The sequence below is a fragment of the Myiozetetes cayanensis genome, unplaced genomic scaffold (assembly GCF_022539395.1).
Source record: "Myiozetetes cayanensis isolate MyiCay16 unplaced genomic scaffold, myiCay2020 scf6-25, whole genome shotgun sequence".
Lineage (NCBI taxonomy): Eukaryota > Metazoa > Chordata > Aves > Passeriformes > Tyrannidae > Myiozetetes > Myiozetetes cayanensis.
The window spans coordinates 19263353-19288610 of NW_026087853.1; the positions used below are offsets into that span (position 1 = coordinate 19263353).

Here is a 25258-nt window from a genome sequence, read left to right on the forward strand (position 1 = left end):
CTATTCTTTCATTTGGCTTGGGATCAAATGTATGGTCAACTTAGTTCCTGAGTATTATATTAATCAGATTTTGAAAGCAATCTTCCATGTGACTTTCAAGAATTCTTTTTGTCAGAGCAAATGACATGTCTAAATGCACAAAAGGATACCGTGGTCTGAAAAAAAAAGTGCACACCGATGTTATTAATATTGTTTTCTGAGAAATGCATGACTACCTGCCTGAAGAAGGCAGGTATCAGTTTACTACAGCTGTTATTACAGCTTCTTATCCTTTTATTAAAAAACATGGTATGCTTTTCGGTCACCAAAAAGCAAGTAAAAGTTTCAATAAGTTCTTCATCAAGATTTAAAAAAAAATCAGAGAAAAAAATCTAAAAAAAAAGTTGAAATTCTAGAAAAGTGCTAGACCAGTCCCTTTCCCCTCCTCCCCTTCCTTCCACCTTCTTATGCAGGGACAAATCTTCACTCCCAAAATTCACAGTAGAGCAGAACTGGGTACACGTGCCAAAACCACCAGCTGAGATTTTCCTGCAAGACCCAAATGATTGCTCAGATCTGCAAGTTAGAAACAATATAATCTTAACCCTTGTATACATGAATCAGAGAACTTGCACATTCTGTAAACTATTACACTGAAGAAATAAAAAGACAATGTGGATTCCCGTAGAACACACAGAGGAGTGGATGAAGTGACTATTTGCCAATGCTACTATATAAAAACAGGTTATCCAAAGAATAAGTGCAATCTATATTTTGAGAAATCATACTATGTGCCAACTTGCGGCTCTCAAGTTTGCCACGTTCAATCAAATCCCTTCCCTGGAGTCAGGAGAGAGACATATCCATTTGGAGCTGACAATGGTTACTAAGTTAAATGTTCAAATATCACTGGTGATAAAATCATCAAATGACAGCATACACCCAGCATATACCAGCATATGCATGAGCTGTTTTACAAACACAATATTCTTTATTACTGTAATTGTGCTTAGCGGAAATACAAGGCCGAGTTTATTTTCATCATCAGTACTTGTCAGCACTTGGGAGCGTAGGCTGGAAAAATAATATTACAGTAAAATCCCACTCTTCTTTTGGATGGGTACTGAACTTTTGGCTCACTATGGCACTTCTGGAAAACTGGTTCACTATGGCACTTTCAGAAGTGCAGAACAACTGTCTTCTGCAGAAACTGGATGAAATAATGAAAATATTGTGTCACAGTTCAGATTATATGAGCTTTATAGGTAATCTGAGTATCCTGATCTGAGTATCCATCAATAAATATAATTTAAACACACCACACCACTCTCATATCTAATGCTCACTTGGAGAATATTTTTATCCCTTTCCCATAGAGAACATTATCATATCATATATATTTTCCTGGTTAGATAGCTACTACATTACACACCAAAGATTCTGTATTTCAGTGTGCACTAAATCTATTTCTATACTACATATTCGTGAAGTATTTAGAGGTCATTTGGTATTATTGAATTAGTAACTCTGTAACCTACACGAACAATAGTCTGCATGAAAATTTTCAATCCCACATTTGGGTTCTTGCTTCCAACCTCTGCTTTCTTTCTCTGCTCAAAGCACTTTACCATTTAATCACCACAGAGGAGAAGTGACTGTAAATAAGTAAATGCCATTTTATGAATGTCACTGCAGCAATGCAGGACTGTAGTACAGGAGAAAGGATTCCACTCTGAAGTATGGTTAAAGTCTGAGGGCTTTGGTCTCTTTAAGAAAAAACAGTGAAGTAACAAGCAGAAAAAGAGGGATGAGAGCCAAACTGTGTAATTCTCAGTTGTACCAATGGGCCAATGAAGTCAGTTGTTAAAGCAGAGACTCATCAAAAGCTCTTTTTTCATTAGAGCTTTGCTGTCTTGGGATGAAAATGTCACCAGTGACTTATAAGAAGCAAAAACCAAATTAAAGGCCAATTTCTTTCTCCAACAAATTATTATCTATGAGTGTAAAAGAAAGTACCTAGGTAGGACCAAGAGTGAGATAATTTTATTTGTCTTACTGACAATGAAAGTCTAATTAGACTGACAAATCTTCTGTGCTATTTTCCTTTGTGATATACACTGTAAGGAAGGATTTAGCCTGGAGCTGCATGTTATGGAAAGACATTAATCAAGATTATTGGACCCTCAATAGAAAATACAGTTAGAAGGCTGAAAAGCCTAATGGTTAAAAATAAAGGTTGAGAACCTTATTCTAAGCCATGTCAATGGGCTGGACTCTCCATATGGATAATGGACAGATCCTCTCTTCTATTCTCTAGAGAGAACGTTCTGCATATAATATATCATACACTGTCATTCTATGGCTGTAAGATCATAGCTGAAAAAACCACATGCATTTCATGCTTGTCACTTCAAGGTACAGTTCTAACAGTTTGGCAAGTGTCATTATTCTCATCTCAAGAGGTTAAGGCATGCCCTGGATATGTAACAGAGCACACAGTTTCTGGTTCCTCACGGAAAGCATAACCAGAAGTCCATCTGTCCTCCCAGAAGGATTCTGATCTCTTTTTCGCAGAAAAGTGTTTCATCTTGGGTCCCCAGCCACCTGTGCCATAGACTAGACATATCAGGGGTGTGCCCTAGGTCAGTGGGCTCTAGAAGATTACCTGGAAGATTACTTGGAGTGGTTCTCTTCTTGGATTTGCTGAACTGAATGTGTTTTGAATGGAAGATATGTATCATGATACACATGATAGCTTTCTAGACTAGCTTTACTTAGTAATTAACTTTAAAGATATATTTGCACAAATCATTTAAAAACTGAATGACCCAGCTGTGAACCAGACAGAATGTGTCATGTAAAAGCATATGGAGAGTCTCCTAAAAAGCTTTGAACAGCAACTCACAAAAAAGAACTCTGACCACATAGGCAGAATGGAAGCAGAAGCCAAGAGAATAAGTGTCACTTTAACCTGTTTTCACAGAGGTCTCCCAAACCAAAAAATCCTTGTAGTACTTCACTAATAATTGAAGCTGTGTTCTAAATCAGGAAACAGGGACATGTGGGATTACAGGACCTTTAACTAATGAAAAACCCTGTGAGAAGCATGACAGTCTTGCAAGAATGTGATGTGTCTCAGTACAGTGACTCTCATCTAATAGCAGCTTGCACGGCATGCTACTGTACCACACTCAAAAGTTAACAGCTTGTCTTTGAGGTCTTTGTGGGGTAACATGGCAAAGCAGAAGTCCCCGAGAGGATATTATTATCACAGAAGAGTCTGGTGTGACAGGGCCCTGAGACATGTAGCAAGAATTTAGTACAACACATGTCACTTCTGAACAGACTATACTTAAATCCAGAACAAAACCATGTGTGAGAGAGTCAAGTCAGTGCTTCTACTCAGGAACAGCAGAGCACAAGCACCGCTTGCAACTCACTGAAACAAACACAAATTGAAATGCCTTTTTCTTCTTTATTTTCATTTAACAGAAAAGGTCAGCTCTTGTTATCTTCCTTCGAGGCCTCTCTCAATCACAGCAATGTTCCCAGCAGTAGAGTGTAGCCATACCTCTCAACTGTTTCTCACTCAAATCCTGGCTGTCCTCCACTGATCTGAGTTTCACTGCCTTGCAGAAATGTTAGTATAAATTAAAAATAACGCAAAATACTATAGACATTTCAAATGCTAATTTCATTGCCACTGGGTATTTCCTGCAATATTCTCTCAATTCCCTTTGTCTTGGTTGTTTGTCCAAGACTACATACCATGTCTGGGATCTTCACAAACTGGAGCATGTAATTTGTTTGAACTAATATTGTGTATTTTTAAAGCACTTCATTTTTCCAACTGTTTTTAGTCTAACTGTGCTCTAAAATACTTCTGTTAGTACTCAGACTACCTAACTGCAGGAGGTATCTTAGTCTATACTACAAACAGAAGATATCTTTGCACTTATCATGCTCTTCTGTACTTCCTTAACAAGTCTTGTATAAATCTAAAAATTCCCCTGGATTTTGTATCACTTTGGGATTACAGACTTGCTATTCTGCACAAGCTTTATACGTGTTTCAAAAAGGAGAAGTTTTAGTTACTTACATATGACAATGAGTACTATAAATAGCACAGATACTCCTAATAGAGTAACAATAATAATTCTTTATCCTGATTCTTGCTATTTTGAATTAGATGTTTTATTTTTACTTGTATCACGTTGGGTATTTCAACAATGGGTCAGAACCATTCTGTGCCGAGTAATTTACATGTGCAGAATAAGAAGTTCATTTTGAACCCAAGGAGTCTGTTACCTTAGCACAAAACAAGATATCACACATGGGTACAGAAACATGGATAATAAAACAAAAAAAAAAAAGGTGACAACATGGATTGACTTGATAAACAGCTGCCTTAGACCATCATCAGCCTATCCTCTGACAACTTTCTGACATGCATCACGGTGACAGGAGAGTTGGAAAAACAACCTGCTGTTGAGTTGTATATGGTACTGGGAAGCAGAAAGATTCTTATAATCAAATATAAGGAGTGAGCAAAAAAACGCTTGAATCATGCTGATCAGAATCAGGAGAGAAGAGGCTAAACTTTGAATAACCCTGAAAGCAAAGAAAAAATGTTGATTTCTGAACAGAAAGGAGAAGAGAAAGCTGGAACAAGGTAATAACTAACTGCATTTGTACTGCTCATAGCCTTAGGTAGCTATATTTTATGTTCCCCAATAACAAACTTGTTCTATTAGATTTTTCCACCACTTAGATCTAAAGTTGTAAGTAGGCATGATGATGGTGATGTCAAACACAAGTAAGATAAAATAACCATTAGGTACTTGAAAAACCATGACTGGAGATACTGCCCAAACAGAAAAAGACAATTTCTTCTCACTTTCACCACACAAATAATGCAACTTAAGCTGACAGAATCAAATTCCACCAAAAGTAAGGAAGAAAGGCGAGCCATCTGTGCTGTGACAGCAATAAAATGGCCCAATATTGAAATGCAGAAACTTGTAATAGAGGTATATATTGACCTTTATTTTTCTTTCAGCGGGTAGCATGAAGTGTCAAAGAGTTATTGCTTTAATATCAGCTGAGATGAGGCCATTTGTTGTGGTGCATGTGTATCCAGGAAATCGCTGCTCTAACCATGTTTTTAGAAGCACTTTGACACTTTATTAAATCTTCTTGATGCTCTTTCAGTACACAGTGGTCTCTGTAGGCTGAGTGAGCTGCCATGTAGGCTAGGCAGGAAGCTTTCTAAAAGAGTTCCTCTTTAAGTAAGCCAGTGTCATTTCCAGCTTGACCCAACTCAAAAAGGCCCAGTGCTACTCTCTGTTACACTGCTATAGCTAAACACTTTAGCTAAACACTGCTACCTTTAAAAATTATAGAGGGAAGGATAAGAACCACAGATTTTATACCTCTGGAGAGACAACGTTTTCTCTAAAATTAGAACTAATCGCTGCGGAGAAGAAACTGTAATTCTTTCAAAGTTTGTGACAACAGTGGCCAAACCTCGGATAATTTCCCCTCATTTGACTGAGACTTTATAAATCACCTATCGGGTATTTGAGTCTACTGACTCAGTTAATTCCAGTCCTGCTTCCATCTGGATTTACAGAGTACTAAAGGGGGTACTGTTAAACCTTGGCTTGGAATTAATTCCTCTAATAGTTGTAAATTCTACTGCAGTCAGAGGCACCTAACAGAGTAACAGAATAGTTGTGGTTGGAAGGGACCTGTGGAGGTCATCTAGTCCATACCCCTACCCAAGTAAGGTCACCCAGAGCCAGTTGTCCAGGACCATGTGCATATGAGTTTTGAATAGTTATGAACATGAAAACTCCACAAGCACTCTGGGCAACTTGTGCCAATGCTCAGTCACTCTCACATTAAAAATGTTTCCTGATGTTTAGAGGGAAAATCCTGTATTTTGATTTGTGCCCCTTGCCTTTGGTCCTGTCACTGAGAACCAGTATTGTCTTTATACTCTTCCTTCAAGTATTTGTACACACTGATAAGACCCCCCCATGAGTCTTTGCTTTTCCAGGCTGAACAATCCCAGCTCTCTCAGCCTTTACTCATAGAAGAAATGCTCCAGCCTCTTAACCATTCTTGAGGCCCTTTTTAGAGTCTCTTCAGTAGCTATATCTCTTTAATGATTTCAAAACAAATGTTTCATTTTAGTTGATAACATGATATACACCCCTGAAATAAATAATTTTCAGAATCTCATCCACAGCTCAGACTGGTCATTTGCAGGATTCTTTTCTTTGCACAGACAAGGAGAGACAACTGAAGGTATTTATTTCTAGTCAGTACCATATTCTGGCTGCCACAGAAGTCATTTCAAAACCAATATATTTAGGGTTGAAATAACTACATTGACATAATTAAATCAGAACCTCTGAAATTAATTTTTTGTAGGAATGATTTTTACGAAATAGGTTGGAACATCTACATTTTGCAAGAAACTGATCTCGATAGCGTTCCTTCAAAATTCTCTGCAGGAAGGCTATAAAAGGGAAATGAAAAATGACTCTAAATGGAAGTAATGCTCCACCGCTTTTTTCCTCATTATGAATGTCACTATTGCAGCAGTACATACTGTCATATTAATAAATAACCATACACCCAACCCCACTAAGCTTTGTAACTCTCTCAGAAATACATTTCCCCACATATGGAATCTGTAAACATAGTTAAAAGCATGTTCTTGTTCACATTGGGGCAATCCTACTTACATAAAAATGGTTGCACTAGAACAAAAGCAAAATTTGTCTCCATTACCCCATACATGTACCATAACAATGCATCCAGCTGTTTGTTCACCGACACAGGAGGACAACATCTTTTTGTGATTTACCGTATACAACATTGTTAAAATAAAGAGTTACCTGCAACCTGACTCAGAGAATATGACTTCTGTGAACTTACAAGTGAGCAGCAAGACTAATTAAAACCCAAAGAAATGCAGAAGACTAATTGACTCACCTGGATGCTGGGTGGTGAACGATTTTTTCGGGTTGTAGTGGTTGCCATCGTAGTTGTGGTTTCCATGACTGTAGTAGACATTTCCGGTGGCACAGAGGTTGTGGGTGTTGTTCCCAAGATGGAAGGGACTTCCCCAACGAGTCGGACACTTCCATTGATTTTAATGTTGGGGTTGTTCTCCGCTGCCATGTTCAGCACTTTCAAGCCATTGTAATAGAGACCGGAGAGCTGGCCTTGAAAGAGACGCCCTCTGTCCTTCCCTCCTATGGCTATTTGCGCCTGGGTGTTGAAGATCGTTAACTGTCGTCCTAGTGAGGAGGGGTGAATAACATTATTGCCAGACATTTCCTTCACTTTGCATATTACACTGAACCCTGGCCAGAAATCACAGACAAAAAAGAAGTAGATTCATTCTTGGTAGTGATTATGACTGTAGAGAGACAGTATGGAAATGTACTGCCTAAAGATCATTAATAAGGAAGATTATCCTGAAAGATAACCTGAAACCTCATACTTCAGCATCCACTCACACAAATCTGGAGGAGCTTTGACTCAGAAATTTGAACTCACTCTTTTAGTCTTGGAGCCATTTTAAACTACAAATAGGACTTCAATATGTGGCCATTTTTCTACTATCAATTCAGATTACAGTACCTGTCAGGTTTTAGCCTATAAATAAATCTCCTATTTTGACTGTTAAAGGATAGAATTAACTCATAGAACCACTTTTATTAATGCAGTTGTTTTAAGGGGTGGCTTGAAGACAGTAAAACATCAGAAAAAAATGATATGGTGATATAAGGATTGAATAAGAATCTTATGACAATATCAGCCATAAGTTTTCACCTGTAAAGTTTGTGTTGTGAAGGCTCACAAATCGAAATCCAATAAACAGCAAATGCAAACATTTGTGATGTCTCTGAAAGAGTAAAGCTTTTGAAATAGTGAAGATAACAGTGCTTCAGACAGTTAAGCCCCAGAATGCCTAATGTGTGACTCCCCTCTTACAGACAGTGAAATTCAAATGGAGGCAGGTCATGTGGTTTAGTCAAGGTCACACCTTGAGTGGTAGAAGTGGTCTAATATAACATGTAATAAAAAAAGTATTTATTAAAAATAAATCTAGTAACAATTGCCAATTCGCCTGTGTTTGCAGTACACTTACACCACATTCAGCCTGGACTGCTCTATAAATATTGTTTATATCCCAGGCTGTACTAGTTGACCATGTTAAGAAATAAATTGCTTCATGAAGTGCAAAGGCAGTGCCTATAACTTCACTATTCCTCAGAAGATTAGGGGCATGACACCTGGAATCTGTTGAATTAGCAGACAATCAGACTGGACAGAGCTCACAAGAATTATCAATGCAGCATCAAGTCAATCGCCATTCAAATATCTTACGGTGTTTTCCCATTTTTATGAAGTTTGAAGGACATGTTCCCATCCCATTCCCACTCCCCAGTTCTCACTTGCCATTTTCTCTATCTAGTGCAAGCTGATAAGAGGTGCAGAATGCCACCATGTAGCAAAGTACAACATAAAACCCACTGCTCATTCCTTCACAGCCAGTGGTTAGAGTAGATCAAAATACGAGGGGGAGCTCACCAATTTTGGTGGTCGTCGTGACGGGTCTTGAAGTCAAGTGGTGATGCGGTGTAGCATCATCTTATGGTGACAGGATGGACCATGGGGAAGAGAACGGGAACAAGAGAAGAAATGTATCTGAAAGTAGTTCCCGTCCCCAAAGACGGCCCGAGCTAACTAAGTAACAGTGTATGGACAGGTGTAACATACAGACATGTGGAGGTGGGCTGCACATCCCTTGTGCTCCTCACCCACAGATTTGTAAATGAAAAATTAGGACTTGATCAGGGTGGAGTAACTGCATTGATGAAGAAATGAAAAATAAAAATGGAGGGTATCCTTCCCCTGGGAAGTGTGAAACACTTGATGCGATATTCTGCATCTCAGGAGGTTTTAAACTTGCCAGAGGCAACATATGTCTATTAAAACATCAACAAACATGCACTGAAGCCACACATCCTAAGAATGTAAACAGAGCCTTTATTCTTGTATATGAGGAAAATAGAATCCAATAACAATATCTGTCAAGATATTCAGCCGTCTCAGCCCAGCTCCTCTCTGAGGTAGAGGAAATGGCACTGTACACTGTAGAAGGTCAAATTCCTTTCCCCTACCACGTCCTCAGAGTTTGCTTTTCTTTTCTGTACTGTTGTGCTTTGGATTTTTTTAAAGGATATGCTGTAAGATCTTTACTACACCATTTTCCCTTCTTCTAACATGTTCCCTCCCTCTAGCACTATATTTCTCTCCGTATTGCCCCTACCCCTATGAACTCAGACATGTCACTCACCGCTGTTCCCTCCTTCCTACCTCACTCATGATAAGAATGCCAAAAAGTAGAGGTAAGATGAGTAAAGAACAGGGAGTTATTCGCTAATCTTGAGATGCTATCCCTGAAAATGGATGGAAGGTACTGACAGTTATAAGTTTTCTATTTCCATTTCCATTCCTTTCTTCCTTTGAATCAATACTGAATCTTTGTTCATCTTTTGCCAAAGGGGAAAAGGTGGACAATAATGAGTACGGAGAATTTTTGCTGCTTCAGGTAAGAGAGTTCCCCAAACCATGAGAGAAAAGGGGCTCTCTCACTTTTACTGGAGGATTACTCTCCTCAGGATGTCATCTATTCTAACTCAAGCTCATAGCACAGCTTTAGACATGTCTGTCATATCCCTTGCTTTATTTTCAAGAATGAGGAGTTGGTATATTAAGGATAAAAAAAAAGGCCATGTTTCCAATTCTGGGCCTTCACCTGTGTCTTCAAATATTGAAAGAAAGTGTACACCAAGGAGGTGACCCCATTCCAGTAAAAAAAGACTTGGATTGTGTGTGGGATCTTCATTGTTTGTTCAGCGGTTTTCTAGACCAGGATTCATGCACTGCACCATTTAGTTAATGCTACATGTACCATCACTGCACTGCAACTAGAACTGTGTTTGCTAAAAGAACAATCACTTGTTGCAGTCACCTACAACCTGGAATTCCTCATTCTTCACTCTAAGATGGTGTACACCCACATGAATAAAGACAACAGGGAAATGCATATGGAATGAGAAAAAACTGTTGAGAGAATGTACACTTAATTCTGTCACCATGTCTCTTCTAATAATTTTTGGATTATATTGATTGGAATCCCTTACTTCCTCTAACTAAAATTTATTTGGCCACTGAATTTTATTACATTAGTAAATTCCACTAGATCTGTAAGGACTGCAGAATTACAGTCCTTTTTTTCCCACAGAGAACTCTTCCTACTGCTATTTTAGTGTCATACTAAAGACAAATTTTGAGCGTATTTTAAGTTTCTGAGGTGTTTTTAAAATATTCTGAATTGTTCAGGCTCTTGTTTCTTTGTTTGCTCTCTCATTGACTTCTTCATTTGGAAAACTGAACTCTAATTAAAAATATCACAGAGAAATCTTAACTTTTCTGTAACACTACAGAAAAGGGCCTGATCTTGCAAATCCTAATTCACACTAATAGGTCTTGCTTCAAAAGTACAGTCACTTACATCAATGAGACTTTACAGGTAAGAAAGATTTGAATAATTAAGGACTTCTGGGATCAGTCCTTTTGATGAGATACTTCTGGGTCTTTATTAGCTCATCCAGTTGCAGAACAGGTAACATCTGTGCCTTAGCAGACACCAGGTATTCTGCTAAGGAAATCTGCTCGATTTATGACTACTCAAGTTGAACAATTTAAGACTAATACTTCTTTTTATATTCACATCCATAATCTCAGTGAGGTTAATAGCATTTAATATTTTGCTCATTACTCATACAATTCAAGACTGTAAACCTGGGCTCCTCTTAAAAATATTGTCAACTAATTTATAAAATTTAAAAGCGCCCCCAAGCCAGTAATGATGTCACTTCAGAAAGATGTTGTGTTATCCAAGAATGAACTATTTCATTATTATGAATAACATAGCAGTGGTACCAAATGTCAATCAAAAAGTGTTTCATCTTACCTCACCCGAGCCAAGAACTCATATGGGCAAGACAGCTATTCTATATGCTGTCTCTTTGATGAATATATTCCTTCATCCATCAGTCCATCTTGCTCCATTTTGATAGCAAGCTATCCTTTCACTCATCATCTTTATAAAGTCTTCCGATAGAAGGTTTCCACATTACTTTAATTGTTAGATGGATGAGCAGGTTGGTGAAAAGCTACATAAATTACTCATTCTTATAATGTTTTGAGTGGTACCTAATCTACATACTTTGGAACGAAAAGAACAAAGCTGTATTTTCTCAGCTGTTACACTGCACAATGTCATTCCCTCACACAAAGTGGGAAGACTGAATTTCATTTCACTTTAGTAAAACATGGCTCTGCCTTTCTAGCCTAAAAACATCCAGTGCCTTGAGAGAGTCTGAACAGTCAAATATTGTCTCTTTTAGACCCTAGTGCATGTGTGATTGTCTTTTAACAAAGCATCAATATCCACAAAAGGTAGACTTCAGTTCAAAACTTCAGGATGGCTTACAAATGGAAGTGCCTTGGCATGCTTTTAAGCTCAAACTTGGAGAAGCAGTGACATAAAATAAAAGATTTGGTAGAAAACCAAAAAGAAAAAAAAAAATCAAAGCAAACCCAAAACCAAACCAAAAGAAAACAAAGATGGGTTTCTCAAGCACATGAATTGCATCAAGGAATTAGACATGCATCTGTTTTAACAAAACTAAGGCAATCACTGTCTTTAGTGTTAAAGGGACTTTAGCAATTCAGATTTACCAAAATTATTATCTTTTTAGTGTTAAACTTTATTTATATATTTTAGTTTGATCTTGTAAATTAACAGGGCAACCCAGTGAGACTCAATAAGCATTTTCTGTTTATTGTTATCTTAAAATTTATTTAACATTTAGCTGAATTAACTGTTCATAAAAAACTAGTGGTAAAAGAATATTTCTGTTTTGGTTATACAAATATTTTTGCCTTATTTTCAAAATACTTTAGCTTTAGTTATAAACATTACACCATTGTAGACCAAACCTGAAAAGCGAGCAACACTGTCAGCTCTCATTGAAGTCAACAGGAACTGAGTGTGCACAACACTTTGCAGGATCAGGCCCTTCACATAAAAATATTTTGAGTGTATTTAGCCACATCCTCCCTGACCTTAATTTGTACTGGATAAACCAATCTGTTAATTCAGCTGAGGTTAGAAATTTGAAACAGAATATAAATTATATTTTTCCAGTCCTTGGTTTTCCTTCTTGGAAGATGCATTAAGAACTGTGGTCTAAATCAGCACAGAAAATGCAAGATCTGAGTTCAAAGGTCACCCTCTTCTATTAGCACTGTTTTCATGAAAGGAAACAAGAGAAGATTGTGTTCTGTTTCATCTAGATTTCAAGGCAAGGAGTTAGTTACAGTGATTTTTTTTTTTTAATGCCCCATTTAGTTTAGAAGGAGAAGATCTTCCTGACTTAAACTTCACTGTATTACCAAGAGCCTAGTCCAAACCCTACTGAAATCAGTAAGTCATTCTGTTACCTTCAACAGGCTTTGAAATGGGCTCTACATCTAAGACTTTTTCCCCTCCAAATTCCTGGCAAGAAAACATTACTGTTCTGACACAAGTCTCATTTCAACAGGTGTGCAGAACTTTCATTCAAGCCCTCTGGACTTATTCATGTTAACAAGTCTTCTGCTGAACTGAGGCCAATTACTCCAGGAAAACCCACAAAATTAAGTAGCCCTGCTTGAGATTATGTTAGAGAAAAATTTGACCCATAACTTAGACAAATGCATCATTTGAGTGTTCAAACTGTACTCCAGACAGAACAATCATCTTTCTCTGTCTCCCTCACTGGAATTTAAATTAAAATGTTAAAAAATGTTTTCTTTACAACATTTTTAAAAATTGTTTAGTTATCTTAATACAATTAGGAAATACATAGCCATAGTGGCTAATTAGACTCATGAGAAAAAAAAGAAACTTAAAGGAAGTGGTTTAACAAGTGGATTTGAAAATCTCTTAACAAAACATTGATAATAAATATATAAATGTATCTTAAAACCAAATCAAAGTAGGAAAATCATGCAGTGGTTAAATTGCCATAATACATGTTGTTGCTCTTCACTCTTCTTCGTTTTTTTCTTTTAGAAAACATCTCCTGAATTTTCGCTTGTTTGTTTGTCATTACTATTATAGCAAGCTTAGAATTTCGTCCCTTTAACTGCATTTTAATAGCAATGTATTATAGCATGATTTATCAACATATGGCAGGTGGAAGCTGACACAAATTATAATGAAAATTAAAACAGTCATTTATGCAGCAGGCGATTATCATTTAAGAAACATTTATTTGCAGGCTTTAAAAATGAGAGTTTAGAATCAAATGGGTTTAAAATGAAAGTTTTAATGACTGTTACCTTTTTCCTGCAGCCACTCCTCTACAGGCCGGTTATATTTGAAGGGGATTTTCTGTTTTACCATTTGGAACCGTTCACTATCAGTGTTGCCTTTAAAGTTTAAAAAACAGCTTAAAAACAATCTGAAAAGTCAATGAAATAGTTAAAACATCCTAGATTTTTTTTTTTATGACCTTATTTAGCTATAAGTAAATAAGTGCACATGTAGGTACATATATTTGAAAAGAGAGAGATTTATCTTTAGTAAAGTGGAGAATAGTTATGCTTCCAATCGCCTGAGGTTCTGGAAGGTCGAAGAAATTAAATCCCATGAAAAAGATATCTCAGATTCTCCTCAGAGTATTTGTTTATCCAAATTGGTTAGAAGGCATGTGTAATTTGTCTGCGACGTGAGCCCATGAGTGAACTCAGTGCCATGAGTTAAAACATTTTGATCAGGCTCTAGATCTGATTGCATAAGGACATGGCACAAAATGTCAGTCACGGAAACACACAGTTAGTAGTAATTTGATAAACCTTCTCGCACTAGTAGAAGACATATGTTAGGACTAGAAACCCAGTAAACAGGAAAAAAGAAAGGAAGAAAATAGAAGAAATTGATGTTGAAAGGACATAATAGAATTAGTTTTAAAAAACCCAAACCCTAAGATAGATAGGAAAAAAAGGAAGCAAGATTTAAAAAGAGGAAGAGCTGCTAATTAAGGATATGTGAAGACTTGTGTTCAGTTACCAAAGACTTGGGCCTGTTGCCAGAATAAAGCAGAAGCTTAAAAACTAATTTAAATAAAAGCAGAAATAATTAGTCAAGATGTAAATTCTGGCAAGTGCAGTTCCATTGTTCCATGTTGATGGATAACAGAATTATCTAGTAAAGTGTGTTTAGGAGGAAAGCTCTTATTACTTGTACAGAGAGGATAAGGATTCACACAAAGTCTCTGTCCAAATTCCCTGGCTATTAGAAAACTGCACAGGCCAGATGGGTTGGGACAACCTCTAGTGGAAAGCAGTAGCTCAGTTTGATAATGTTAGGAGTGACAGTGAACAGGTGCCATCATTCTGCTTTTTCATTTTCTTCAGCTACAGTCCCTTTCTGGTTTTTGCTTCAATTATTATTTTTACAAAAACTTTTCAGTCAGGCATAAAAAGAGTGCATCTTTTACAAGAATCATTATAATATTGTAGAAAAAGGAGTAAGGCCCCAGCTTACTGAAGGAATGCTACCATGAACAGAAGTTCAGTAGATCAGTTGTGCTCCAATACATGTTTCAAATAAACGGCAGACCAAGAGTCAGCAACTGCTCTGCACAATTTGTAATACCGCCTTTAAGGTCCCACATATAAATAACTAATGTGGCTTCATATATATTTGACTTTTTGAAACAGATGCTGTAATCTTTTTTTAATGTAAACACATACCAATGAATAAAAGAAACTACTAAGTAATATCAGTCCACCCAGTCAACAGCAGACAACTCCATTCTGCAAGGAATATGACTGGTAGATCTCGTATGTTCGATAATCCTTACTGTGCTACTGTTGCTCAGAAACGCTGCCAGTCTGTATGAAGCACCTGCTGACTACAGCTGTGCTCTGCAGCAGCATCTCGTTACTGCTTTCTGGAACAGGTGAGAGGCATTATAGCAACCCACTAGCTATAATCCCAAAAGGATTCACATGAATCAACCTAAGCTTAATCATCATCTATATCTCTGTAAGATCAGCGGTAAGGAAAACAGTAATTTGAATTTGGGTTAGTATCTCCAACTATAAGGATGAACATTTAGGAGCCTCGCTGCTTATTTGGGGCAATGGGTAAAACAAAGCAAAAACATTTAAGAACAGCTTTACTGGCCCAATTCCTTATTACTTTCCTGGAAAGTCATCTACTTTTTACCTTTCTTGTAACAGATTAATTGCGGGAGACTGTTATTCCCCATCATAGAAATATCTAAGTAAGCTGCAAACAACACACACTAATGTTCCAGTTTCTCTATTGCACCTCAGATGCCTGCCATATACAACTGGTTACTTGGATAAACTAGAAGGAAAAGATAAAATATTGAAAACGCTCTCTGTAAGTAATTTATCAAATCATATTAAATAATGTACCGTGGTGGTTTGGAGTCACTCACAGACATTAAGTTACCTTTAAATACATTCCCAGCTCTCATAATTCAAATCAGCACCAACAAAAAGTCAGTTCTGTACTTCTATGAATACAGATTCCTAAACAGAAAATTTGAATCACATTCAGTGTGGGGTCCAAGAAAAAATTGATAAAGAGCAGCTGAGGTAATATAAACAACAAAAACAAACAAAAAAAACATACCTAAAGCTAAAGAGACAGTAATATTAAGGAAAGAATTATATTTTATGTGTTTATTCATAATAAGCTGATGTCTAATATAAGCTGAGGTCATGCAGATCAGTTGTTTTTCCACTTTCTTAACCTAAAGGATAGCTTCCTTTCTTGCAAGTTCTCCCATTCATTTAACCCTAGGGGAAGTCTTTACTCACAGGATAGGGAAGCAGACCCTCTGGTTTGGGGAGAACAGAAACAAAATTAAGTCAAGCTCACTATAAAAACTATTTCTTTTTTAAGATCAGTTAAAAAGGCACTCAGTTTATCCATTAGACCTTTTATCAACACACTCCTCCATGCTCACCAAACCAGTTAAGTCTCATAAATGCAATCATTAACAATCTGCATCTCCTTTAGGATATTTTTGTTCTGTTGCAGTGTGTCTAATAAGAAAGGAGTCCTAGGTCCTGAAAGATACTCCGGAGGCATTTCAATGGCACTTAAAGACCTAAATTTCTCTGTCAACCCAGACTTGAACACTTACAGAGAGGCTGCTACTACATCTATATTGCATGTGATAGAGAAAGATAATTTCAGTAGAAATGGAGGTTATTCCCCACTTTATAGAGTGGACTGAGTTAGGACTACTGGTTAGATGAGTGCATGGATATAATATTGATGGGCAAGCGCATTTTCTGTAGTCCCAAAGAAATCCTATAATGCTATTTCCTAGCAACAAAAAACTCCATTGGCTTCATTTGGTATGTACATAAGTAACCTTTGACTGGTGGCAATGAGATCTTTTTCAGAATAAAGTTCAAAGGAATCTCAGAGTCAGTCAGCCTGGAGTTCTTCTTTCTCAGTGTGGAAGGCTGACTGCAGAAAGGAAAAAATGTAATGGACTGAAATTTCTCAGAAGTAGGGCATTTGACAAGAATAGACCAACGAGACCAAGGTAAAAAAAGGAAGTGGGACAATCATAGAAGAAATGACAAGGAAAAATGGATTTGTTATAACTCTAGACCTTCAAGAAAGACAGAAACGACAACTATTCCCCACCACATCTTTAGAAACTTTTTTTTTAAAATCAAGTTTAATTTAATTTTATTATTCCTATTATTATGGAGATATATTCAGCAAGATTAAAATACATATAAAATCATACCTTTAAAAGCTATGAAAAATTGAAGGGCATTAGGAAATTCAAATAGGTTTAAATTACAACATTAGTTTCTGATCTATTATTTTTTGTTTTGTTTTTAAATTTTATTTCAGACATAAGAAGGAATGATTTATAAAACATGTGCATGAGAATGTGTTCACTCATATACCCAGCTACCACAGCGAGTTAAAGAACAATTTTTTCATTTTTACGTGCTGAGGATATCCATTAAATATAACCACTAAAACAATACAATTACTAAATTAATACTGACTTGGAGCAGTGCTTTAAAAAAACAAACACATCATTTGATATGAGAGTTCAAAAAGGAAATATCATGGTTTGCAACACGAAGTAACATACGTTCAACATGATGTAAGCCAATTGGACCTCTGACAACTGAGCCATGATGTGACTAAGGGGTATTCTTATCCATCTTCATACAGAGAGAGAAATTTTCAGTAACAATCTTTTTGTGATCTCAATGCAATTCCTTTCTAGAGCTGAATGATACACATATTCAAACAATCCCTTCACATAACTAATGTAGATCCCCTCTTTTTTCTCTTTGAGTCTAACTCTGATTCAAGGCTGTACTTCAGAATAGAATACACAGGATAGAGTAATTTTAATTTATCTTAGAAAATACTCCCATAATTCTTCTGCATTCAGAATCAATGTGGGTCTCAAAGGTCTGCAGGACATAATTTTTTAGACTTAAATTGTGTTGAATAGTTTTGCTACTTGTGATTTGCTAAATATTTTTCCTCCCACAGGTTCTAGTTGCTAAGAATAATACTCAAGAATGAGATACAAGTACCAATAGGAACTGCTCATTTGAAATAAGTTTCCTCCTTTTTCCTTCATTCACATAATAAATTCCTCTAATCAATATGACTTAGGATCTGCTCAACAGTTTAGCTTCGTCTAAAGAACCATACCCCATAAATGCATTCTTTCACCTATCTTTGTTTATTTTTCATGTAAAAATTCTAAAGCAAAGCCAAATGTGAAGACTAGGATTTTAAAAAGTCTTTTGTCTTATTCAGGATTTACATTCACAATTAATAGAAATTCTGCTGCGCCTCCCAAGTTTTTGAACAAACTGATAAGCAACCAGGCTCTCTTGACCTCAAGGGTTTTAATGGTAAAATTTTGAAATCTTCTGGATCCTTGAATCTTGATTAACCTAAATATTCAAAATATTTCAAATACTACAGAAATTCCTGAGGACTAAATACTTTGGAGAGGAATATGGCACAAGAATTCTATTTTTTTTTTTTTTGATGCTCCCTCTCTCCCCCAAGAAAACCTGGCATCTTAATCATAAATATCAGAACCTATTTGTTAAATGTGATCAGTTGCTAGTCTTCTGTCTTTTTTCTAAAGCCCTCTGTATCCCTGCTCCACAGTCTATACAGATAAATAGAGCAGAATCACTATTAACTTTAGCTTTTGATAATCTCCAATTTAGACCAAACTAAAATGGAAAAAAAAAAATCAAAATAATTTGCTTGTGCTAATTGCTACTAGCAGTTCTCAGAGGAAATACTTTTGATACAGTGCAACAGTCCAGGGGAAGAGAGTTTAAATTTGCTCATGGGCAAAAGAGAATTTTCTTCCAAAACCCTTTGGTGCTGGATGATGTTTTGCTTTACTGCTCATGGTTTCTTAAAGAAAACAAACAACCTTTATTGCATTAAGCTTATTTCTAAACCAATATGGATTTCTAAGCCAAAGAAAGTACAAGAGCAACTGATACTCTGAAAGATGTTGCTACTTGGCCTAGATACAAATTATGATGATTTACTTCCTCCTGGATGTGAAAGAGAAAATCTGAAAGGTTCCAGCAAATTGCACTGCACAGAAAGAAAGGACTCACTTTCAGGTGGAATATTAATCCAACCTAATAAAAGTCTGTGAAGATGCTAAAAAGAATACTGTAGAAAACACTCATGTGCTCTAAACTACTGTCAAAGGCTGTTCTATGAAGAGACCCTATAGCAGCATTCTCTTCATTGCTTCTAAGTCTCTGAAAAGAATGAGACATTTATCTAATGGGCAGTTATTAGAAGAAAGGTGCTACAGTGGTACTAATGATTTTAAAAAATATCTTGATATCAGTGTTCAAGGTTTAAAATGATTGTACCTTTTTTCACTTATTGTAGGTGGAATTTCAGTAGGAGAAGGGCTTGTAAACAGTGTTTGGTAGCTCAGTTCACCAAGCAGCGTTTAAAGCCAGCTCCCCTTGAGTTTCTATGGACGTCCATAATCTCACTCAGATTGACATACACTCTAATTCACATCATGGGAGAGAAGCTGCATCCTACAGCATGCAAAGTTTACCTTTGAAGGCTAAATCCTCTACTAATATAAAGTGGTTCAGTTCAATTCAGCCCTAAAACTCTCCTAGAGCTGATGCTGTGAGCACTGGAAAAGTAAACTTGCAGGCATCACACAGAAGTTACTATTTTTCCCTAATATCTAATAAAGGGTAGATAAGTTTCTGAAGTGTGTTTGTAATTGGCACACACTGAAACTCTTTAACCACTTCCATTTTCAGGCAGCTGTTCTTAAAAATTACAGTATACTGAACTGCCCCATTTTCACATACCATTAAGTACATATTTTGTTTTAAACCTATGAAGTACAATCACCATTTGTTCATATTTTGTATTTAACCAGAAAACTGAAACAAGTCTATTAATAAAGGACGAGAGTCTATTAGTAGGACTAGAACCTTATTCCATAAATCAGAAAGGAATAAAAACACTACAATCAAGTTTTAGCATCAGGTCTGTTAATGTATAGCTGTTTATTTTTGTTGTGTTACCGTAAGACCATATTATGGTTTATGTTATGTAACATAAGGAATGGCTGCATTAAAATCAAAACACATTAAAAATCTCTACTTACAGTGGCTTTTAGAAAACACTTGAAAAAAGTCCAAACCTGAAACCACAGATGTGACTTATACAGAAATGAAACAGGATGGCCATGCAGCTAACTGAAATAGCTATGAGGCAGTGATCTGGAATCTTTCTAACTACCACAAACTATCCCTCTACAAATTCTTGCAAACCTTCAGTCTTGCCTTGTGTAACAAAGGGTGCCATAGAAGATTAATTCAAATTTGGGATTTTACTTTGTTTGACGGGATTGAAGAATAGACATTGTTCAGCTTTGCTTCAGTTCTTGTATATTATAGTTTTCCTCTGTCTTCACTATTCAATAAAGTTGCATCTTTTGCTATTGAATTCTCAATTTATTTATTGTCCTCATTTTCCCCTTAGTCCTGCATGCCCTTGAATTTATCTTCAATTCCCTCTCATCACATTGTTTGCTGGAAGCAACACCTTTCCTTCCGTTCATCTCACTGTGGACTAGAGTTAAAAGCTGACCTTCACACTGCAACTCTCCTCAGTTCACTGCCCTCATGACAAGAGACAACAAGATCTTGGTAACATAAGTACTAAAAATAAGAGAGAGAATTAGCAAGCAAGGCTACAACAGCAAAAGCTGCTCAGGTAACTGGAGTTCTTTCCAAGTTTCTAGTGCCTCAACCAAAAGCTTTACACTGCTGCCACTCTCTATTTTATCCAATCTTTTTTAGCCTAAAAAACTTGGAGCCCTAATTCAAAGCAAAGCACTATTCAGTCCAAAATCATTGAGCAATTCAAACTAGGAGATAGGAGTTTAAATATCTTTCCAGAAGGTATAAGTAACATGGGCTACCACGACATTAGTAAGACTAAAGAAGACTTAGAGAAGTCATCTAATTCACCACTGTGCCCCAGGACAAGATCAGTAACATTTCAACTTCCCTTTAATTAGTCTTTCAATCCTGTTTTGGATGACAAGAAAATGAGTGCCTTACCCTTGATAATTCTAACACAGAAGCACTATAGAATAACAGATTTAACCAGGGTGGAAAAGACCTCTGAGATCATTGAGTCCAAGTTCCACATTCAGTCTCTTCTTAAATACCTCCAAGGATGATTAATCCACCACCTTCCTGGGCAGCCCATTCCAATGTCTGATCACTCTCTCTGTAAAGAATTTCTTTCTAATATCTAACCTAAACCTCCCTTGGCACAGCTTAAGACCATGCCCTCTTGTCCTACTGCTGGTTGCTTGGGAGAAGAGGCTGACCCCAACCTCACTCCAACCTCCTTTCAGGCAGTTGTAGAGAGTGATGAGGTCTCCCCTGAGCCTCCTCTTCTCCAGACTAAACAACCCCAGCTCCCTCAGCTGCTCCTCAAAGGGCTTGTGCTCCAGTCCCTTCACCAGCCTCATTGCTCTTCTTTGGACCCTCTCCAGCACCTCAATATCCTTCCTGAACTGAAGGGTCTGGAATTGGACACAGCACTCAAGGTGCGGCCTAACTAGTGCTGAGTACAGGGGCAGAATTGCTGCCCTGCTCCTGCTGGCCACACTGTTCCTGATACAGATCGGGATGCCATTGGCCTTCTTGGCCAGCTGGGCACACTGCTGGTTCATGTTCAGCTTACTGTGGATTAGAACCCTCAGGTCGCTTTCTGCCTGGCTGTTCTCCAGCCGCTGCTCCCCAACCCCCCTCCAGCCTGTAGCGCTGCAGGGGGTTGTTGTGGCCAAAGTGTAGGACCCTGAACTTGGTCTTGTTAAATATCATACCATTGGATTTAGCCCATTTATCCAGTCTGTCCAGGTCCCTCTGCAGAGCCCTCCTACTTTCCAGTAGATTGAAACTCCCCCCAGCTTGGTGTCATCTGCAAATTTGCTGGTGATGGACTCAATTCACTCATCCAGATTATCAATAAAGATGTTAAACAGGACTGGGCCCAACACTGATCCCTGTGGGACACCACTGGTGTCCCAGCCCCAACTGGATGCAGCCCCATTCACCAGCACTCTCTGGCCCGGCCCTCCAACCAGTTCTTAACCCAGCACAGAGTGCCCCTGTCCAAGCCATGGGCTGCAGTTTTTCAGGAGTATGCTGCAGGAGATGGTGTCAAAGGCTTTGCTGAAGTTTAGATAGTCCACATCCACAGCCTTCTCCTCATCCACCAGGTGAGTCACCTGATCATAAAAGGAGAACAGGTTGGTCAAGACAGGACCTGCCCCTCCTAAACCCATGCTGGCTGGGTCTGATCCCTTGTCCATCCTGTAGGTGCTGTGTGATTGTACACAGGATGGTCTGTTCCATAACCTTACCAGGCATCAAGGTCAGGCTGACAGGCCTGAAGTTTCCCAGGTCTTCCTTCTGGCCCTTCTTGTGGACAGGCATCACATTAGTCAGCTTCCAATCATCTGAGACCTCCCCAGTGAGCCAGGACTGGTGACAAATGATAGAGAGCGGCTTGACAAGCTTTTCTACCAGTTTTCTCATCACCCTAGGATGGATCCTATCTGGTCCCATAGACTTATGAGGATCCAAGTGGCTCAGCAGGTCACCGACTTCTTTCTCCTGGATAACAGGGGCCCTATTCAGCTCCCTGTCATTGTCTACCAGCCCAGGAAGCGAGTCATCCTGAGGACAACCTCTCTTCTTGTTGAAAACTGAGGTAAAGAAGGTGTTAAGTACCTCAGCCTTTTCCTCATCTTTGGTGACTATGTTCCCCTCTGTGTACAACAAAGAATGGATGTTTTCCTTGCCCCTCCTTTCGCTATTGATGTATTTATAAAAACACTTTTTGTTGTCCTTAACAGCAGTGGCCAAATTGTGCTTTTACCTCTCTAATTTTCTTTCTACATGAAAACTACATTCTTAAACACTTCATGAGTTGCCTGCCCTTTTTTCCAAAAGCAATATGCTCTCTTTTCCCCCCTAATTTCCTACAAAATCTCCCCATTCAGCCAGGCTGGTTGTCTTCCACACCGACTCACCTTTCAGCACATAGGGACAGCCTGCTCCTGCGCCTTCAAGATTTCTTTCTTGAAGTGTGCCCATCCTTCCTGGACCCCTTTGTTATTAAGGGCTGTTTCCCAAGGTGCTCTCTGAGCCAGCCTCCTGAATAGGCCGAAGTCTGCCCTCCAGAAGTCCAGCGTAGAGGTTTTGTTGACACCCTTCCTTACTTCACCAAGTATTGAAAACTCTATAATTTCATGATCACTGTGCCCTAGATGGCCTCTGACCACCACATCTCCCACCAGCCCTTCTCTGTTTGTAAACAGCAGGTCTAATAGGGCCCCAGCCCTGGTAGGTTCATTTATCAGCTGCAACAGGAAATTGTCCTCCATACACTCTAGGAATCTCCTAGACTGCCTCTTCTCTGCTGTGTTGAGTTCCCAGCAGACATCCAGTAGGTTGAAGTCACCCACAAGAACAAGAGCTGGCGATTTTGAAACCTCCGCCAGCTGCTTTAGAATAATTCATCACCCTCATCATTTCGATTGGATGGTCTATGACAGACTCCCACTAGGGTGTTGGCCCTGTTGGTCTTCCCCCTGATTCTGACCCATAAACATTCAACTTTATCATCACTGACCTCAAGTTCTAGAGAGTCAAGAGGCTCTCTTAACATATGAAGCCACTGTTCCACCTCTCCTACCTCGCCTATCTCTTCTGAAGAGCATGTAGCCATCCATTGCAGTATTCCAGTCATGCGAGTCATCCCACCACATTTCTGTGATGGTGACTATGTCATAGCTTTCCTGCTGCACTATGGCTTCCAGTTCCTCTTGCTTGTTTCCCAAACAGTGTGCAATAATGTACATGCACTTCACCTGGGCTGCTGATATCACTCCAAACCCTGGCTTTCCACCCTTAGGCTCTTCTCTGGAGAGCCTGGTTTCAACCACTTCCCCCTTCAAACCTAGTTTAAAGCCCTCTTGATCAGCCCTGCCAACTTAAATGCTAGGGTTCTTTTGCCCTTGCTAGATAGATGAAGCCCATCCGACTCTAGCAGGTGTGGTACCATGAATTTTGCCCCAGAATAAAAAAAACCAAAATTCCACTGGTGGCACCAATCCTTTAGCCACCTCTTGATAAAGTGGATTTTCCTACTCCTCTCCTCATTTGTCCCTGTTACTGAAGGAATTGAGGTGAACATCACCTGTGCTCCTGTCCCAGCGACCCAAAGCATCACAGTCCTTTTTAATGGCCCTGGTACCTCTTTTATCAATCTCATCACTGCCAACCTGTACTACCAACAGTGGGTAATAATTAGAAGGCCAAAATTTGCTCAAGGACTCTTCTGCTAATATTCTTCAACCCGGCCCCAGGAAGACAGCAGACTTCCCTGTGGGGTGGGTCTGATTGGCATACAGGGCCCTCAGTTCCCCTCAGAAGGGAATCACCCACTACAACTACCCTTCTGTTTTTCTTAATAGCTGCAGTTGTGATCCATCTAATAGGTGGGATGCAGGCAGGAGACCCTCCAGACAGATCTTGTTCCTGAGTGTCATTTGTCTGACTCACTAGGTCCAGGGCCTCATACCTATTCTTTAAGGGCACCCAGGGAGGGGATGAGAGTCAGGAAGGCATTCTTTTACCTCTCTGACCAGGGACCTTTTTCAATTCTAGCCATCTACTTGGTCTGGTCCATCTGCCTGATGGCAAGAGAGGCAGGGCTTCTCTGACTCTTGCTGAACTTGGTTTGGGGTTGAAAGTGTGCGACTCCACCAGTCTATTTCCCTTTCAGTTTCCCTAATACTCCTTAGCCTCTCTACTTCTTCCTTAAGCGCTGCCACTAAACAGAGCAAATAATTCAGCTGATCACACTATATGCAGGTGTCTTCTGCAAAACAAAACTCAGACTAGTAAAGGTGGAAGAAGGTTAATCAAACTTTTTCAAGCATGCAGAAGAAAAAAAAGTATTGTGAAAAATGTGAGTAAAGTCTTATTTTATATATGCAGATTATATTGAATCATTTCAGCCCTATAGAAGCTGAGGCCATGGGCATGAAATAAAAGCAGTCTGCTTTAGTTCTCATTTGAGCTATACTGGAAAACTCTATTAGTGTACAATATAGAGAAAGCAGTTAATAGTTCAACCCTTGTAAAAATATGAAAGAATTTGAGTGTCTACATTACTAGACGTCTGAGATGTTTTGTAAGGAATGTGTAAATAATTGGGTTTTTTCACTGACCAGATCCAAACTAAGCACCATATCAGGCAGCCAAGGCTAAAGTGACTATTAAAGAACAACTGAAACTACATATTGATCTTTCCATTTTAAACAAGAACAAATTTCATTTTGCAGAAAGAAATATGAAATAGAGATCAGAATAAAATCCACTGCTACTGTCCCCACATGCCACTTCTTTGATTCCCTTGTGGAAGGTCACGATGTGATTTATACAGCACTGTGGGAACAAGCAGCAATAACCAAACGCCAAAAGCACTTTATTT

At 38.4% G+C, this 25258-nt stretch overlaps 1 protein-coding gene across 15 annotated transcripts in view; it reads right to left on the reverse strand.

Moving 5' to 3' along the window:
• Positions 1 to 25258, reverse strand: part of NRXN3 (neurexin 3) — a 996573-nt gene that overhangs the window by 100774 nt on the left and 870541 nt on the right. For 6 of the 15 annotated variants that reach the window (XM_050335870.1, XM_050335871.1, XM_050335877.1 and 3 more), the window contains 3 exons: positions 13462 to 13551; positions 8593 to 8652; positions 6985 to 7292 (listed from right to left, as the gene is read on the reverse strand). In XM_050335870.1, the coding sequence (XP_050191827.1) occupies positions 6985 to 7292; positions 8593 to 8652; positions 13462 to 13551 (458 nt within the window). The remainder of the gene's footprint in view (positions 1 to 6984; positions 7293 to 8592; positions 8653 to 13461; positions 13552 to 25258) is intronic. The other 9 variants (XM_050335881.1, XM_050335872.1, XM_050335884.1 and 6 more) reach the window with 2 other exon arrangements.